General features: G+C 55.5%; 9 protein-coding genes across 9 annotated transcripts; 4 read left to right on the top strand and 5 right to left on the bottom strand.

Moving 5' to 3' along the window:
- The first annotated feature begins 487 nt into the window (after positions 1-487).
- Positions 488-2,043, top strand: N656DRAFT_180485 (uncharacterized protein). The gene has a single exon (XM_064808770.1). The coding sequence runs from the start codon at positions 648-650 to the stop codon at positions 1,944-1,946; it is 1,299 nt and encodes a 432-aa protein (XP_064668380.1). The 5' UTR covers positions 488-647; the 3' UTR covers positions 1,947-2,043.
- Positions 2,044-4,396: 2,353 nt separating this feature from the next.
- N656DRAFT_781115 (uncharacterized protein) lies at positions 4,397-5,976 on the bottom strand. The gene has a single exon (XM_064815520.1). It carries the CDS (start codon positions 5,910-5,912, stop codon positions 4,488-4,490), a length of 1,425 nt encoding a protein of 474 aa, XP_064668379.1. The 5' UTR covers positions 5,913-5,976; the 3' UTR covers positions 4,397-4,487.
- Positions 5,977-6,135: 159 nt separating this feature from the next.
- On the top strand, positions 6,136-6,998 carry N656DRAFT_781114 (uncharacterized protein). The gene is made up of 3 exons (XM_064815519.1): positions 6,136-6,699; positions 6,758-6,822; positions 6,934-6,998. The coding sequence occupies exon 1, from the start codon at positions 6,294-6,296 to the stop codon at positions 6,564-6,566; it is 273 nt and encodes a 90-aa protein (XP_064668378.1). The 5' UTR covers positions 6,136-6,293; the 3' UTR covers positions 6,567-6,699; positions 6,758-6,822; positions 6,934-6,998.
- A 30-nt stretch (positions 6,999-7,028) lies between these two features.
- N656DRAFT_180397 (uncharacterized protein) lies at positions 7,029-8,915 on the top strand. The gene has a single exon (XM_064808767.1). The coding sequence runs from the start codon at positions 7,432-7,434 to the stop codon at positions 8,656-8,658; it is 1,227 nt and encodes a 408-aa protein (XP_064668377.1). The 5' UTR covers positions 7,029-7,431; the 3' UTR covers positions 8,659-8,915.
- Positions 8,731-10,198, bottom strand: N656DRAFT_180412 (uncharacterized protein). The gene is made up of 3 exons (XM_064808768.1): positions 9,213-10,198; positions 9,003-9,151; positions 8,731-8,949 (listed from the first exon to the last, which is right to left on the bottom strand). Exons 1-3 carry the CDS (start codon positions 9,701-9,703, stop codon positions 8,816-8,818), a joined length of 774 nt encoding a protein of 257 aa, XP_064668376.1. The 5' UTR covers positions 9,704-10,198; the 3' UTR covers positions 8,731-8,815.
- A 218-nt stretch (positions 10,199-10,416) lies between these two features.
- Positions 10,417-10,900, top strand: N656DRAFT_712821 (nucleic acid-binding protein; the record flags this gene model as incomplete). The annotated part of the gene is made up of 2 exons (XM_064811851.1): positions 10,417-10,739; positions 10,795-10,900. The coding sequence occupies 2 exons, from the start codon at positions 10,417-10,419 to the stop codon at positions 10,898-10,900; spliced, it is 429 nt and encodes a 142-aa protein (XP_064668375.1).
- N656DRAFT_734765 (glycosyltransferase family 58 protein) lies at positions 10,794-12,388 on the bottom strand. Its single transcript, XM_064812703.1, has 3 exons — positions 12,210-12,388; positions 11,906-12,150; positions 10,794-11,837 (listed from the first exon to the last, which is right to left on the bottom strand). The coding sequence occupies exons 1-3, from the start codon at positions 12,358-12,360 to the stop codon at positions 10,935-10,937; spliced, it is 1,299 nt and encodes a 432-aa protein (XP_064668374.1). The 5' UTR covers positions 12,361-12,388; the 3' UTR covers positions 10,794-10,934.
- Positions 12,389-12,531: 143 nt separating this feature from the next.
- N656DRAFT_781107 (nucleotide-binding domain-containing protein) lies at positions 12,532-14,123 on the bottom strand. The gene is made up of 3 exons (XM_064815518.1): positions 13,740-14,123; positions 13,582-13,679; positions 12,532-13,518 (listed from the first exon to the last, which is right to left on the bottom strand). The coding sequence occupies exons 1-3, from the start codon at positions 13,901-13,903 to the stop codon at positions 12,689-12,691; spliced, it is 1,092 nt and encodes a 363-aa protein (XP_064668373.1). The 5' UTR covers positions 13,904-14,123; the 3' UTR covers positions 12,532-12,688.
- Positions 14,124-14,393: 270 nt separating this feature from the next.
- N656DRAFT_781106 (uncharacterized protein) lies at positions 14,394-15,052 on the bottom strand. Its single transcript, XM_064815517.1, has 2 exons — positions 14,731-15,052; positions 14,394-14,681 (listed from the first exon to the last, which is right to left on the bottom strand). The coding sequence occupies exons 1-2, from the start codon at positions 14,964-14,966 to the stop codon at positions 14,408-14,410; spliced, it is 510 nt and encodes a 169-aa protein (XP_064668372.1). The 5' UTR covers positions 14,967-15,052; the 3' UTR covers positions 14,394-14,407.
- Positions 15,053-15,633: the final 581 nt, after the last annotated feature.

Below are 15,633 nucleotides of genomic sequence, written 5' to 3'. Positions count from 1 at the left end.
TCTTATGCGCCAGCAGACCGGCAATGAAGCCGTCCGCTCCAAGCTCGATACCCAGATGCGCGAGGGGCGCCGCAACCTCGAGTTCTTCGAGGAGAGGCTCCGCGAGCTGCAGATGCGCCGCCTGGGGCAGTCAGTTGAGACCATGTCGCTGGGCGGAACGACGATCAGTTCTTTCAAGACGGAGCAGGGCCTTGATACCGGCGCTGCCCCGGCACCACCTCCAAAGGACGCGTCGGGATACGGCCAGTACCACCAAGGCGACCTGATGCCTCCTAGGCCATTCCCGGGCCAACCGCCGCACTCCTCGATGCCCAAGGCACGGCCAAACTTCACCAAGCTGGGTGGGATACCCCGACACGGCCGTAACCGCGTCTCCTCACGCTAACATCCTGCCTTGACAGATCTTATCAAATTCGATACTCCATACCTCGGGCCCCGGATTCAACTAATGCTCTCGCAGATTCAGTTCAAGCTAAATGTTGAGGAACAATATCTGAAAGGCATAGACAAGATGTTACAGCTGTATCAAATGGAGGGCGACAAGAAGAACAAAGCTGAGGCCGCAGCTAGGCGCATTGAGAGCGGCCAGAAGATTGTTCTCCTGAAGCAAGCACTCAAGCGATACGAAGAGCTACATATTGATATGGATGCCGATTCACCGGACGGTATGCGCAGATGGCAATGCTAATCTCGGGAGGCCTGCTGACTCTACCATTGCAGATGACAGCATCAATATGCCAAACCTGAGAAAGCCCCTGACGGGTCAGCTCTCAATTCGTATCCTGGCCGTCAAAGACGTGGACCATGCCCCTCTCAGTCGGTTCTCACGCGCGCCAGAGACGTTTGTGGCCATCAAGGTGGAGGACCAAGTCATGGCTCGAACGAGGGCGACGCGAAACGACAGATGGGAAGCCGAGTTTCACAACATCTTTGTCGAGAAGGCGAACGAGATCGAGTTGACAGTCTACGATAAGCCGGGCGAGCATGCCCTGCCTATCGGCTTGCTCTGGGTGAGGATATCTGACATTGCTGAAGAGCTCCGTCGCAAGAGGATCGAGGCCGAGACAAACACGACTGGTTGGGTGTCGGCGGACCGTCTAGGCGCCAATCCCAGGATCCCTCCACCGCAGTTTCCGATGGGCCCCCAGAGCCCACAGTTTGCAGGCCCGCCCACGTCTCCGGTGCCGCCGCAGCAAGGACAGATGTACAATCCGCCTCCGGCACACCCCCCAATTGTGTCACAGCCGATTGATGCTTGGTTCAACCTCGAGCCGACAGGCCAGATCCAACTGAGCCTCAACTTTGTCAAGGAGAACAAGGAACCGCGACCGATGGATGCTGGTCTCAACCGTAAGGGTGCTGTCCGTCAGCGCAAGGAAGAGGTTCACGAGATGTACGGCCACAAGTTTGTCTCACGCCAGTTCTACAACATTATGCGCTGTGCCCTCTGCGGGGACTTCCTCAAATACTCGGCAGGCATGCAGTGCGACGATTGCAAGTACACATGCCATACCAAGTGCTACACCAGCGTCGTCACAAAATGCATTTCCAAGAGCAACTCGGAGACCGACCCGGACGAGGAGAAGATCAACCACCGTATTCCCCACCGTTTCCAGCCTTTTTCAAACCTTACAGCCAACTGGTGCTGCCACTGCGGCTATATGCTCACGATTGGGTCTAAGAAGAACTGTAGAAAATGCGTGGGTATGTATCTCCTGGGCTCTCCTTATCCGCATCCCGTAATAGACGCTGACATGCCCAACAGAATGCGGTCTCACTGCTCACGCACAATGCGTTCATCTTGTTCCCGATTTCTGCGGCATGTCCATGGCCGTCGCAAATCAGATCCTGGAAGGAATCCGATCCACCAAACGAACTCGCCAAGAAAAGGCTTCGTCTATGAGCGAGCGCACGCTGCGAGCGGGCAGCAAAGGAACAACAAGTAGCGCGCAATCCGCGGCGACATACCCACCGGCTGCGTACGGTCCCCAGGTGGCCTCTCCAGAGGCGACCGAAGCAGCAAAGCTCATGTACAACCAGGCCTCGCCACAGAGACCTCCTGGGCCTGACCGGACATCAACCAGTTCTACCACCGCATCTGCTGCTGCCGCTGCCGCTGCCGCCATGTCTCCAAAGGCCAATGTGCAAGCGCAGCCGGCCGCTGGTCAGATTCCCGATTTCGGGCCTGGGCACTACGGTGCTCCTGGCGGTTATGGACGGCCGTCTCAGCAAGACGACCTGTATGGCGCATCACAACCGCCGTCGCAGCAGCCGTACGGCCAACCCCAGCAGCGTAAATATAACCCGGCGGACTACGCCAACATTGGCGCTTACCCAGGTCAACCACCTGTCCAACAGCGTCCCATGCAGCAGCAGCAGGGGCCCGCACAGCAACTCGTGCACCAGCAGATGTACCAGCAACAGCAGGCGCCCCCTGGACCCAAGTCGCAACCCGTACCGGCTCATGCCGAGGCGCAAGTTCCCACTGCAGGTGGGATCCCGGTGCCGGCGAAGAAGCCTTTGCCGTCGGCGACAGACGCGGGTACGGGTCAGCGGATCGGCCTCGACCACTTTAACTTCCTTGCTGTCCTTGGTAAGGGCAACTTTGGCAAAGTCATGCTCGCTGAGACGAAGCGAACCCGGAAGCTCTACGCGATCAAGGTGCTCAAGAAGGAGTTCATTATTGAAAATGACGAGGTTGAGAGCATCAGGTCTGAGAAGCGCGTCTTCCTGATTGCCAACCGCGAACGGCATCCTTTCTTGACCAACCTGCATGCTTGTTTCCAGACTGAGACCAGGGTCTATTTTGTCATGGAGTATATCAGCGGCGGCGACTTGATGCTCCACATCCAGCGCGGCCAGTTCGGCCTGAAGCGGGCGCAGTAAGTTTTGGCGATGTTTTGAAGATGGGCGATCAGCTAATTTAGTCAAGATTCTACGCTGCCGAGGTCTGCTTGGCACTCAAGTACTTCCACGAAAACGGCGTCATCTACCGTGATCTCAAGCTGGACAATATTTTGCTTACACTCGACGGGCACATCAAGATTGCCGATTATGGTCTCTGCAAGGAAGACATGTGGTACGGCTCGACGACGAGCACGTTCTGCGGCACTCCTGAATTCATGGCGCCCGAGGTATATTTCTCCGTTCTAGGTTTGCCTTATGTGAAGTACTGTTGCTAACGGCAGGTGCAGATCCTTCTCGACAAGAAATATGGCCGTGCTGTTGACTGGTGGGCGTTTGGAGTGCTGATCTACCAGATGCTCCTGCAGCAGTCACCCTTCCGCGGTGAAGATGAGGATGAGATCTACGACGCCATTCTGGCCGACGAGCCGCTCTACCCGATTCACATGCCGCGCGACAGCGTGTCCATACTACAGAAGCTACTCACGCGCGAGCCAGATCAGCGGCTGGGTAGCGGGCCCACGGACGCGCAGGAGGTCATGTCGCAGCCCTTCTTCCGCAACATCAATTGGGATGACATCTACCACAAGCGGGTCGAGCCGCCGTTCTTGCCCACCATCAAAAGCGCGACGGACACGAGTAATTTTGACAGCGAGTTCACGAGCGTTACGCCGGTGCTCACTCCGGTGCAGTCAGGTATGTTCTCTACTAGGCTTGAGAGTGTGGATAATGGTGTCTATGAAGAATATGCTAATACGGGATCGAATAGTTTTGTCACAAGCCATGCAAGAAGAGTTCCGCGGGTTCTCCTATACTGCGGATTTCGAGTAGGGGGATACCGGATATACTCAGCTGTTTAACGAGCCACATACAATCAGTGAAATCCCATGTTTCCCGGTCTTTGCCGCCCCCCAAACTCGTTGAGGATCGACTCGAGGAAGTGCCGGTAAATTAATACGGACTCAGTCATGGTTTGCTCCTGACCTACACCCCACAAGGGGCAGGACTTCCTCCTTACGTCCGGCTGCCTGTTCTGGGATGGCGAATCTTAATGGCGGCGGGGTGGAGATATACGGGCATTGCACGAGATTGCCTCTGGGGATATGACTTGGCGGATAGATGATTGATGACGATAGATGCAGATCTTGTGATGATGATTATGCTAGAGGGGTGGGTGGGTTGGTAATGGTGATTGCGCGGAGGAGGTCATCAGAGGGAGAGGTTCAGGGGTAAGAGGTGGCATTGGGTCTAGTTTTTGGGTCCTTAGCGGTTGTTGAGCGCCACAGAGACCTGCTGTGGAACGATGCATGTTTTTATACTGGTATTCCTTGCAGCTATACTTACTCTATTGCTGTTTCTTTGACGGGGCAGAGAAAACAGAGGAACAGAAAAGGTGTGCTCCATCTGCCACTGTCCCCAGCTCCTTCGGTTATACGGCCTTGGATTAGAAATATTTACATCATGCAAGGACTTACGTCCATGGTAGGGTAAAGAACATTATAAACAGGTCTATTCCCTCTACAATAATATACACTAGGTCTACAAGCGAGTTGTAGCACAATATGCCGGGTGGATGAGAGAGGTCATGACCTGCTGTTTCGTAGCACGGCGAAAGCGATCGTTGCAACAACGGTAGCGCTTGCTACGGCGCTCTCGAGCGCAATGACGGAGACATCCCGCATACGCAGATCTGCCCTCCGATCGCTGTACAGATCCCGGAGTGCGGCAGTAACCAAGGCAGGATCAGACCAGTACTCCCTCCATGACTTCCTAGGCCCTTGCTCCTCGGACGCAATAACTTCAAGCTCCGCCGGTGTCGCGGCGATGGAAATGTCCGCGTCCGCTACCCCAGTCCTCTCCTCCTCCCCTCTCTGCTTCTCCGCCGCTGCATCATTCGCCAATTGCTGTTTCAGCCCGCTCGCCTCCAGCACGGCCTTGACCTCTGCCAGCTCCCTCCTCACCTCGTCCAAGAACCCCTGCTCGCTCTCGGCGATGCCCCGCACAAGCCGCTTCCGCTTCCACGGCTCGGCCACAAACTGCAGCACCAGGAACAGCACCACGTTGACGCCCATCAGGCCCCAGGTGCCCCATGTCGACTGGCGGCGGATGCGGTCGCTCCAGATCTGCTCCTCGTGGTACCGCTTGAGTATCCCCGCGTTGAGCTCGTTGCTGAGGCGCGCCTCGTCCGTCTCGGCCTCGGTCAGCTCCGCCGCGGCGCCCGCCACCTGTGCCTCCAGCTCGTGGTCCATCCGGTACAGCGTCGTAAAGCGCTCCAGGTCGGCGGGAGTCCACGTATCCTTGCGCGCAAGCAGTGTCGTCACCTCGCGCTGCGTGGCGGCGCGGTGGGACGTGAGAGACTTGTAGTTGTGCCGCGCAGAGCGCAGCCGCTGCTGTGCGGCTGCCAGTTCGACTTCGAGCTCACCATTCCGCCGCTTGATGGCCTCGATCGCTGAGTAGCCCGTCAGGTCGTTGATGGTTTGCGTTGCTGTAAGCGCCCGCGATTGGAGGTTGTCCATGAAGGTGCTGAAGCGTGCTGACCAGGGGTGCCGGTGGTTCTCGGTGAAGGAGGGCAGGGAGCGGTCTGTGGAAGAATTGTTCTTTTCTGGAGAGGGAGGCGGGGATGATTCTGAGGATGTTGAGGAGGAGGAGGAGGAGGGGGAAGTAGAGGGCTCGGGCTCTTGCGGGGTTGGCGATACGGGTGATGCTGATGCGGAAGCGGTGTCGTCTGGTGTGGTTGCTGTCTCAGGGCTGCTGCCGAGGGTGCTGCTGGGTTCTTTGGGCGGCCTAGGAGCGGTGGAAAACAGACGGGCGCGACCCTCGGGCCGGCGCAGAATGATGCTACAGCGGATGCATATCGGTAGGTGACTCGTACTCGTCCGTCTCGTCAAAGTAATTAAGGTATTTGCTGGCCCTTTCGATAGCAATATGTCCAACCGATCGAGAATTGTTGCTCCTCGTACTCCTCGTAGAGGGCGCGCAGCTAGCCGCAAAGCCGTATGAGGGGACATTGGGCTTGCGGCCCCGAGGTAGCGTGTTTGGCGCACTTGGACCTTGCGGTTCGGCGGGACGTGAAGTTCGGGAATTGAGCGCTCCGAAGTCGACCGCTTTTCCGTTCTGCCGCCGGCACATCTCACCGCCTGGAATCTGCGCCATAACCCTAACCCGACTTTACCCTCCTTTCCTCCTCCCCCTTTCCTCTCTCCCTCTTCTCCAACCTCAAGTACAAAACACCAAAAACCCCCGTTCCGATCCCAGCATTCCGTCACTGGGTACAGCATCAAGCATTTGTGGTGGCCACAACAAATCTTCGACTCCAAGGAGATGCTAAGTATACATTAATTCCACAGCCCATGCCCTTATCATCTACCTCCATACCCCAGTATATTAAAATGTCATTGCGATGTCTCCTGGGCCTGGGCTGGCATTGCCTTCGACGGTTAGCTGCCGTAAGCATAATAATACGGTACACTAGAGGACCATTGCATTCGCCGCCTAGATCGAACTTCAAGGACCAGAATTATTCAACATGTCGTTTGTGTATCGCGATGACTCCCATGCCTAGGGGCATCCCAGAAGAGCAACTCCGCCGCCAAGGCCGTGACGCCGTGCAGCCTCCGCTCGACCACGAGGTTTTCGGAGACCAGAACGTGCAGTTACGGTAGCGGCCCTGTAGCTATCTAAGCGGAGTCTCTTCATTCGGCCCGTATCCAAAAAGCAAGAATGCCCCACCAGCGGAACAAGTGCGCTCGCCAGCGCAAGCTACGTGCCATCTGCTTGGGGCGCTTCGCAGCATAGGTAGGTAGGCGGTCTGGGCTACAGGATCGTACCCGACATTCATCTGACGAACAGCTAGGTAGACACGGGGCAGCTCGTCGGACATCGGCCCGTTTATACGTCTTGTACATACATACATACCAGGTAGGTATTGTATGGTAAAACTAAGCAGTCTCTGGTCGCAATAACCCTTGTCATGGCCCTTTTGCTCTGACTTTCTTCTGGTTCTTCACGTTTCATAACGACTGCTAGCAGGTTCGACACAAGCGTTGCCTATCAACCCACCATTCTTTTCTTCGGCTCAGGGGTCCGAGTCCATGGCCCAGGGCTTTGGAACGCGCTTTCCAAACATCAAACCTCGTGTTGCCGCTTCCCAGTCTACAGCTTCGCCCTGCCAAATCAGCATTCCGTATCTCTCATCTATAGCAGAAGACAAGATGACAGCCAACCAGCCACACGACTTGGACTCACCTCCCAAACCACCGCAGCAGCGAGCGAACTCAACGGTGCTCTGCCGCAGCAACTTCCGCCCTCCCACGAATCTCCAGATGTCTGCAATCTGCCTTCTAGCCTTCACAACTGGCCTGGCCGAGGTCTCTTCATCGAGGTTGATACCCCTTTCGCCTCCATTAGAGATGTACATCCTCCCTCTCTTCGCGAGCCCTTCCACATGACGAGAAAACCGCTACTAAACCAACAACCAGCCATGTATCCCTCCTCGGGACGAGCACCTCCTTCATTCTGGGAAGCATCATGGCGGCAGCCTTGGCAGAACCAGTCCTCCAATCCATCCCGTTACAGACCATCCTGCCCGTTCTGGCGGTGGCCCCAAACCTACTAGCACTACTATTAGACACCGTTGCCGTGACGAGCGTTCTGCTCCTGCCGGGAAAAGAAACGGCGGCGCCATTCAACACGCTCATTACCGTCCTCTCTGCCCATCTTCGCGGGTTCACCAGCTGCCTTGGCATGACGGTGGCCAATCTCTTGTGTACCGGGCTCCGCGGTGATCGGACGACTGCTGCTGCCGCGCTTGGGGCTGTACATGGGATTTTTGGGCTGGGGATCGCGGTGGGTTTGTTGTTGACTGGGCCGGACATGGAGATACTATGGATGGGGATGGTGGAGAAAGGGTCGGCCGCAGACGGGAGAAACGCACATCGCCTCCAGATCGGTACGCTCGTCTTGGGGGTAATCGACGCGTGTGTTTTGAGGTTCGCCTTCAGACCACCAAAAGGGCAGAGCGGCGATGACGGCGGAGGCGACGAGGGGGAAGAGGAAGCGGGTCGCTCCTTGGCGGGAACAAAATTCGGAGGCTTGGAGATCCGGGAGCACACCAGATTCATGATGCCAACCGTCTGTAAGGATTCACACGGCTTTCCACCGCCCGCAAGCCGCACAACCATCCTCGGTGCCCTTTTTGCTTTCGCCTATCAGGCGGGAACAGTTATCATCCCCGTCTGGGCCGTCTCGGTTGTCGGCCACTCCAGGGACCGAAACCCGCTTGGCAGCATACACACAACGCTGAGCTTCCAGGGGAGTCTTGCCCTTGGCCAGCTGGTCCTCTTCCTATTCGGACCACGGCTTGGCGAAAGGCGAATCGTGACAGGCGCTCTAGTGCTTGTTTCCATTGCTCACGGCTTGGTCTGGCTCGTGCTGAATGACACGGAGTATGCGGTGCCGGTAGCGGTATTTACTGGTCTTCTGCTGGCCCCGGTATACCCCTGTGCGTTGGCGGGTTTCCTGCAAAACCTGAGCGAGCGTGAACGGGTGAGCGGAGTGGGCATCATTACCGGGTTTGCGAACTCGGGCCTGGCAACGGCCCTGCTTCTCGCCGGCTCGGTTGAGGACTGGATTAGTCCACTCGCACTACAACTGATTTCAGCTGGGACCATCATTGTTATGCTCCTCTGTTGGCATCGTACCTTGTCGGCGGCAGGACAAGCCAGCGAATTGCCCCGCCTTAGCTCGTCAAACTGATGTTCAGATCACCTTGGGATAGGAAATATTGTGCTATATTCTAGCGTGGTCATGTATAAAGGCTCTAAGTGCGGAAGAAAGGTCTAGTAATCTATACGTCTATATGGTAAGATATGTATCCAAGTGAAAGCTCACCACCCGGTTGAAGAGATCACGCTCAGTCCCTTCCAGTGGCAGCCTGCTTGACGGTGATTCGACCAGCCACAATCTCCTTGACCGTGGCTAGGATGTCTGAAAAGTTCTGAAATGTTTTGAACGGCACCCGCTCCTTTTCACAGTACGTTACCAGATCTAGTCCAACTGTCAGTGTCAACCCCAAAATCTAAGGAACTCTCCCGACATACCACGGCCAGCCTTTGCAAACAGCAAGTCAGTCTCCTTGGCCGCCGACAGGTCGGACACCCCGTCTCCAGCATAAAAGAGGGTCGGTCGTTGCTCCGCGGGGAGTCTGGCGTAAGGGCGAATCTCAAGTGACTTGTCATGGCCAAACCCACTACCAGCCTTCTTGTCAGCCTCAACCTTTCATTGGCCACGATGGGGAACAACTGACGTACCTGTCATCATGGTATACAATCTGCCACCCGCCTTCCTCATTGATGCTCTTACCCTCCCTCGGCGCAACGTCATTGCTCACGATCTGCAACGTATCGGCAGCCTCCTTGCCGAGCATGTGCGCCAGCAATGCGCGAATAATGGGCTCCATGCCGCCGCTCAACACCACGATGGGCATGTTGTTTTCGCGCGCCCACTCAAAGAACTCCTTGAACCCTGGGTCGAGCGTGATGTTCTTGAGCAGGATCTCGATGCACTGGTCGAACGGAGTGTTGATGCTGTCGAGCATGTCCCGGAACGAGTCCCGGAAAGTGCGGCGGCCGAAGAGCACATCCTCGTTGCCCTTCTTGCGGAGGGCCTGGCCGAAGCCAAGGTTGTCCGTCATGAAGTCATTGCTGTCCTGCTGTGTGATGGTGCCGTCAAAATCGGTGAAAAAAATGAACTTGGGCTTCGTCTTGAGCGCGGGAAGCGCAAGGTCAATGGTTGATCCCATCTGCCCGTCTTTCAGATTGAAATGAGGCGTTAAATGTAATTATATGTCCGAGAGCCTCCCACTGAGCAAAGTGTTGAGAGAAAGAGTCTGGATGATATAAATTTGCCTCCCTAGCTCAAGGCCACAAGCGACTGAGGGAGATCGTTCCGCTGCAAGCAAAGAGGGGCTCACTGATACCCTCTGGTTTGCGCTCGTGCTTGGATACCTCCTTAGATTGGGCAGCAGCACGGAGATATCAGATTGAAGTGGTTCCTTAACCCGTCTTGACCGCAAGGGCAAAATATAGGGTCCAGCCAAGAGATGGCGGAGAAAGGCTAATAACACTGCTCGACAGACTGTAGATCGTGGCTGTTTATCACACCTTTCGGCATGTTCTGTTCCGATTTTAGGGGACCCTGACGGCGGGGTCGCTGCTGCTGTGGAGTGGCAGCCCTGAGATGAGCTAGGATCCGGCCTCGACCCCGGCGCAAACGAGCCGCAAAATGCACGCCGGCTTAAAATCTGATGACGACAGACACAACGGACATTTTTGGGACGGGATCGAACGTCAATCCCGCCCTAGGTAGGCAGTTGGTCGCTCCAAACCTTTAGCGCAGCGTTTGGATTGGAGGGGTGCCTGTTCAACCCCACCAAAGCTCATAAATCAACTGGCGCTGTATCCCTGTTGACGATTTTCTTCCGCGACTGCCACGAATAAAAGAAAGAAGGCAACCATGGGCAAACCAAAACGCTCTGCAGTCCTCGCGGCTGCGCAGGAGTCCACGACGCCTCCAGACGAGCTAAGCCCATCCCAGTTTATCGCCCGCGTCGTCAAGGCTGAGGGCAACAGCATCTACACATGCGAGCTGCCCAACAAGAAGCCCATCCTCGTCGAGCTAGAGCCGCGGTTTCGCAACGCAATCTACATCAAGCGGAGAGGCTACGTTCTGGTGGATCTGGCATCTGCGGATGAGCGCGCCAAAAGCGGTAGCAGGGTCGTGGGCGAGATCATCAACGTCGTGAGGGAGGAGAAAGAGTGGCGGAAGCAGCCATACTGGTAAGCGCTCTTTCTGCATCGAGCCAGAGCAGCATTGCTGATAGTCAATGTGCAGGCCAAAGAACTTTGTGAAGAACACATACGGAGACGAGGAAGACGAGGATTCCACTGTCGGGAAGATGCCTCCGAGCGATTCCGAAGAAGAGGCGGAAGAGGCTTGATATGAATGGACCAATTCCAGAGTCTTCTTCCGGGTTACCGCTTTGCTGCCTTACCCTTTGAGGCATCACTCCTCAGCTCCCACTCCTCTCGACCGCCCCACCAAACGAGCATCACCGTCGTAGCGAGCGCGCCGACAACGACGCCAGAACTGAGAGGTGTGCTAGGGTATATGTTCCAAGCCCATTCTTGGGTGGCCCAGATACCATACTGAAGAACGGGGTGGATACCGCTGCGCCAGAGGAGAAACGGTGTTGACCATGCCAGATACGAGTAGAACTGGTAGTGTAAGGAGCGAGCGAAGAGGAGGCCAATGACGTTGGAGGAGAGGATAGCTGTCATGATGAACCGAGGGGTGATGTTCCGAGAGATATAGCGCTGTTCTTTCTCAGTGAACGGCGAGCGTCCAGACAAGATGGAGGCAAAGAGCCGAGAAAGGGGTTGGTGCGTGGGCGTGAGCCACCGAGTGGTGATGAAGCCTACCAAAGCGGCGATATGTAGGCCTAGCAAAGCGAGAGTGAAGCCCCTGCTAAGAAACACATCCTCTCCAACGAAACGCCAGTTGACCGTCCATTTGAAGAAGAATTGTCGGGACAACTCGAATGCACGCCCTAGGTATCCCCAGGGGTTTGCGGCAAGGAAGGGTATTCCGATAAGGACTTGTACCAGCCCTATAACTGCCGCAAGCTGCAGGCTTGTTGCCAGGCCGTTTCCAAGGAACAGGATGATGCCTACAGCCGGCAGGACAAGCAGGAGTGACATCTTGATACCTAGCCCCCACGTGTACATGACCGCGCCCAGCCGCCAGGAGCGACGTTGTAGGAAGAAGATGGCCAGCCAGAGGAACAAGACCGCAAAACAATCGTTGAAGCACCGGAGGACAAAGATACTGTGAAGCCGTTTCGAGAGGATCAGGAGGGGGAAGACGTACGGCGGTACCTATTGAGCCATAGCGGTTAGCTGCTTGGCCATTGACCATGTTGGCGTATGTCACGGTCTGAGAGCACCTTTGCTTGCAAATAACACGCCATGACGACCGCCAGAGTCATCATGTATAGCACGGCAAAAAGCTGTTGCGCCAGAAAGATATCTTTGCCCCCGTCCGTGAGGTAGTACAAGCCGGTGTAGGTGTAGACATGGGCGGCAGGATAGACCAGAGGGCCGGTGCCTCCGGTGATTTTGGTGTAGTCGCGTTCGCCGGCTACGATTTGGGATATCTGCTCCATATATGCGACCCAGTCGATTTCCGTATCTTTGTCGGAATGCGTCAGTTAGCCATTCTCGTTCTCAGGGGTCGAGCGGGAAGCTTACAAGGCACCCGCCAAATGATCAAGCCACACAGCAGCCCATCCAGCAGGAACAGAGCCGGAGGGATGAGTTTAGAAAGCGCATGGCGTCCATTGGCAATATCGAAGGCAAGAGAGACCGCCTGGACATGAATTGGCGGGTTATTGCCCGCCATTGCCTCCGTTTTAGTGCTCGCGTCGGATGTCGTGTTGAGAAGACGCGTTCAGGTTGGAGCTCGCCCGGTTAAGTTAGCCTACTCAATAGCTGCCTGACAGGTGTCAACAGGTGTCTCATTTCTGTGGCCCGTTCTAACTTCTACCTAACGGGCTAACCTCCTAACCCCAGCGCCGACAGTTTCATTCCAACCTGTTCCAAGTCATAGACCAACAGACACTGGAGAACACCCGATCATATCTTTGTTCCCAAGTTCGTTCCGATGGCTAAGAGTCATATAGGTCATGTATCATAGTCGTGTTTGCACTCTCTAACCGCAATACACAGAGTCAAAGCTTTGAGGTCCGTTTCGACCTGCCAACAATCTCATCAACCAGCTCCACTACCCTCTCAGCGCACCCATAGCTCCCCTGGTATCCCCAACCAGCATGGCCATAATTGTGCACCACCCAGGTCCCGTCAATCAGCTCCTTCTCAATGCGCACGCCGCCTTCACGCACCGGCCGTAACCCCACGCCGTGGCGAATGATGCTCAGCGCTTCGATTCCCTTGCCGTCCGTCAACTCGGGGTGCGCCTCCACGGCACGCTTCATGATGCGCACGGCGATGTTCGGGTCCGGGTTGGGGTCCCAATTGTCCTTTGTGTAGGTCCCGCCCAGGACGGTCCCGCCGCCCAGGGCCCGCTGCATCACGTACATAATTTCGTCGTCGCCATCGTCGCACCCGCTGCTTGTGGGCATGATGGACTTGGCTTCGTTGCGCACGACGACGATTTGCCCCCGCGCCGGGTGCACCGTCTTGTCCATGACGCCGCCGAGCCTGCAGGCCAGCAGGCCCGAGGCGTTGATGATGATGTCGGCTTTACGGCCCGTGTGGCTCATGTTCGCGGCTTCCGAGATGTGTTTGAGGACCGCCCGTTTGAACCGCACGCCGTGCCTGGCACACTGGCCAACCAGCCACGGGAGGTAGATGGCCGTGTTGATGCACACCGACGTGAACTCGCAGCCCGAGTGCATGCCCTCTGGCAGCTCGCTGGCGGGAAGCTCGCGGAAGTTATCCATGAGCTCCTTGTACCACGGGTCGAGCATGAAGAGTCCATCCGCGAGGACGGCCTTGAACCCCTTCGCCACATCCTTTTTACGGCGGAGCACGCGGGCAGCTGCTTGTAGTCAGGGCGGTGTCAAACTCAACGGGGTAAACAACGGAAGAGGGCGATACTGACTCTGGACGTGAAGGCCGGCTTCGGGTACTTCTGCGGCGAGTCGCCTCAACACAGGCCATGTCCTCCTCTCCCACCGGCTGTTGTCACTAAGGGCCATCCTATGAGGCGGTGTAAGCCGCAGCCTGCCCAGTCCGTCAACGCCGACCACGATCACTTACGGTAGAACGTTTGCGCCGGCCCATGGCGATGTGTACTCGATATCATAGTCGCCAGGCATGTGCTTCGCGACCACCGTAACGGTATTTCCTTTCTGCTTGGCCAGCTCGAGCGCGCAAGTCAGGCCGCTCACGCCGGCGCTATCGTTCAACAAACTGTCAGTCATGTCCTCGCAACTCCGGTACCGGGGACTTGCCCAAGTACAACAATGGTTGGCATAGTGACAAGAGATGACTGGTCGGCTGGTGTTCAAGCTTCCTGATCACAGCACCGCTCGCCTCAAATTCCTGGGTCCCTTGGTTGTATACTCTGAACATGAGTTGAGCGCTTCCGAGCCTCGTGTATGGAAAGGAGTCCCCGCTCTTATAGCGGAGCTACCAGTTCTATCCGGTACGTGGCCCCACATCTACCGTGTCAAGCCCCGATGCGGGCGGAACGGCTCCGCTTTCTACTTCACCACCACACAGGGCGGATATCGGCGGATGAGGCTTTCTCGGCGTCGGGCTTTCTCGGATACAATATGCTGTCTTATCTCAAACGTAATTCTGACTACTATACTTGGAATCCTTCAATTCCTCATTGACTTCACAATCCAAGTCAAGAATCCTGGTACGTACACAATTCCGCTAGCAGCTTTCTTAGGATGTAGGTACCAAATTACATAACTAATCTAGATTGTATCGCGCCCCTGAAACGTTTGCGTGACGTCCATAGAGAAACTCTTCAAGTCGGCTGCTAGAGTATTTGTAGACTCCAGGATCTTACCCGAAATTTCGGAAATCCGCGTAATGTCTTTCTTGACTGTCTCTAACCGGCCATCTCTCTCCTGGTCCCTATCCAGCCGATCAAGACGACGCTCCAACCTCGAGTTCCGAATCAACTCATGTAGCAAGGTCTCGATCTTAAGAGAGAGGTTATCTATTTTGAAAGCAAGGCTGTCGAGGCTTCTTACACCGTTAGATCCTGTCGTCAAAATTGAGCTGGGACGCTTACCTCTTGCAGGTTGAACAGCCAAAATCCATCACTGGGGCAGGCATTTGGGCAGAGTGCTGAGCAGAGCCTGAGCCGGAGGTCATATAGTCCTCTGTCAGGTTCTCAAACATCTGTAGTGGCTCCATGCTGTGTAGCTCGCTCGCGTGGTCCAGGTCGTCTTCGCTTTCTGCCTCTGGGATGCCTGGCGTGCCCTCCCTTATACTCGTTTTCCCTTGCGCTGATCTCAATTCTGACATCTGACTTCAGATAGCAAGACAGCAGTCTCCAATCTCTGCTTCTGGGCCAGGAGGTATAAATGTCCTACGTTATAGGCAAATAACAGCGCTTGAATAGGAACCAACTCAATCCTAGGACGCAAAATGTGGCTATTTCTTGTTTTTTACATGGCGCTAGCCGCCCGGGCTGCTATGCATAACCCTTGTCTCCTGAATCCCCCTGTCCAGATATCCGCCGGCTTCGCTGTAAGCGCCGTGTAAGTACTATCAATCCTCCTTGTAGCCATTGATTCTAACGCGCGTCAAGCATCAATCTTGAGAGCACTTGCGAAGCGACCCTGATGTTTGCGAACAACGATTTCCCGGACATTGTCTTCAGTTTTGAATATAGCATTTGTCCACAACTATCTGTCTTAGAAATGACTATACCACCACAGGTACCAAACGGAGATGCAAACATTGTTTGGTAATGTCTACTAGATAGTATATTATCTAATATACTAACTTAGGTACCTAGGCGATGTGCCGGTCAGGAAGTGCAATCTTGCTTTCAAGCCAATATAACAAATGGATCTGACGACCCATGGAACATCCTATATAGACAGAACGGCACAGTTGGCTGCTTAAACGTCCTTTCGTCGCCAGTTACAACCCTTGTTACAACGGGTGCAGGTAGTACAACAGCCGT

The sequence above is a fragment of the Canariomyces notabilis genome (assembly GCF_033297395.1).
Source record: "Canariomyces notabilis strain CBS 508.74 unplaced genomic scaffold N656scaffold_17, whole genome shotgun sequence".
Lineage (NCBI taxonomy): Eukaryota > Fungi > Ascomycota > Sordariomycetes > Sordariales > Chaetomiaceae > Canariomyces > Canariomyces notabilis.
The sequence above is the reverse complement of the archived record's forward strand: the minus strand, read 5'-3'. Positions and strand labels throughout refer to the sequence as shown.

Excerpts from the sequence above, each read along its gene's own strand:
- N656DRAFT_180412 (XM_064808768.1), bottom strand. The coding sequence starts at position 9,703 with ATGGGATCAACCATTGACCTTGCGCTTCCCGCGCTCAAGACGAAGCCC. Across the intron at positions 9,152-9,212 it reads ATTGTATACCATGATGACAG|TGGGTTTGGCCATGACAAGT; the intron begins GTACGTCAGTTG and ends GAAGGCTGGTAG. Across the intron at positions 8,950-9,002 it reads GTTTGCAAAGGCTGGCCGTG|ATCTGGTAACGTACTGTGAA; the intron begins GTATGTCGGGAG and ends CAGTTGGACTAG.
- N656DRAFT_781115 (XM_064815520.1), bottom strand. The coding sequence starts at position 5,912 with ATGTCCCCTCATACGGCTTTGCGGCTAGCTGCGCGCCCTCTACGAGGA.
- N656DRAFT_180397 (XM_064808767.1), top strand. The coding sequence starts at position 7,432 with ATGGCGGCAGCCTTGGCAGAACCAGTCCTCCAATCCATCCCGTTACAG.
- N656DRAFT_781106 (XM_064815517.1), bottom strand. The coding sequence starts at position 14,966 with ATGTCAGAATTGAGATCAGCGCAAGGGAAAACGAGTATAAGGGAGGGC. Across the intron at positions 14,682-14,730 it reads GGCTGTTCAACCTGCAAGAG|CCTCGACAGCCTTGCTTTCA; the intron begins GTAAGCGTCCCA and ends CGGTGTAAGAAG.
- N656DRAFT_781114 (XM_064815519.1), top strand. The coding sequence starts at position 6,294 with ATGTCATTGCGATGTCTCCTGGGCCTGGGCTGGCATTGCCTTCGACGG.
- N656DRAFT_734765 (XM_064812703.1), bottom strand. The coding sequence starts at position 12,360 with ATGGCGGGCAATAACCCGCCAATTCATGTCCAGGCGGTCTCTCTTGCC. Across the intron at positions 12,151-12,209 it reads GATCATTTGGCGGGTGCCTT|ATACGGAAATCGACTGGGTC; the intron begins GTAAGCTTCCCG and ends ATTCCGACAAAG. Across the intron at positions 11,838-11,905 it reads CGTGTTATTTGCAAGCAAAG|GTACCGCCGTACGTCTTCCC; the intron begins GTGCTCTCAGAC and ends ATGGCTCAATAG.
- N656DRAFT_180485 (XM_064808770.1), top strand. The coding sequence starts at position 648 with ATGCCGATTCACCGGACGGTATGCGCAGATGGCAATGCTAATCTCGGG.
- N656DRAFT_781107 (XM_064815518.1), bottom strand. The coding sequence starts at position 13,903 with ATGACTGACAGTTTGTTGAACGATAGCGCCGGCGTGAGCGGCCTGACT. Across the intron at positions 13,680-13,739 it reads GCCGGCGCAAACGTTCTACC|GATGGCCCTTAGTGACAACA; the intron begins GTAAGTGATCGT and ends ACCGCCTCATAG. Across the intron at positions 13,519-13,581 it reads AGCCGGCCTTCACGTCCAGA|CTGCCCGCGTGCTCCGCCGT; the intron begins GTCAGTATCGCC and ends GACTACAAGCAG.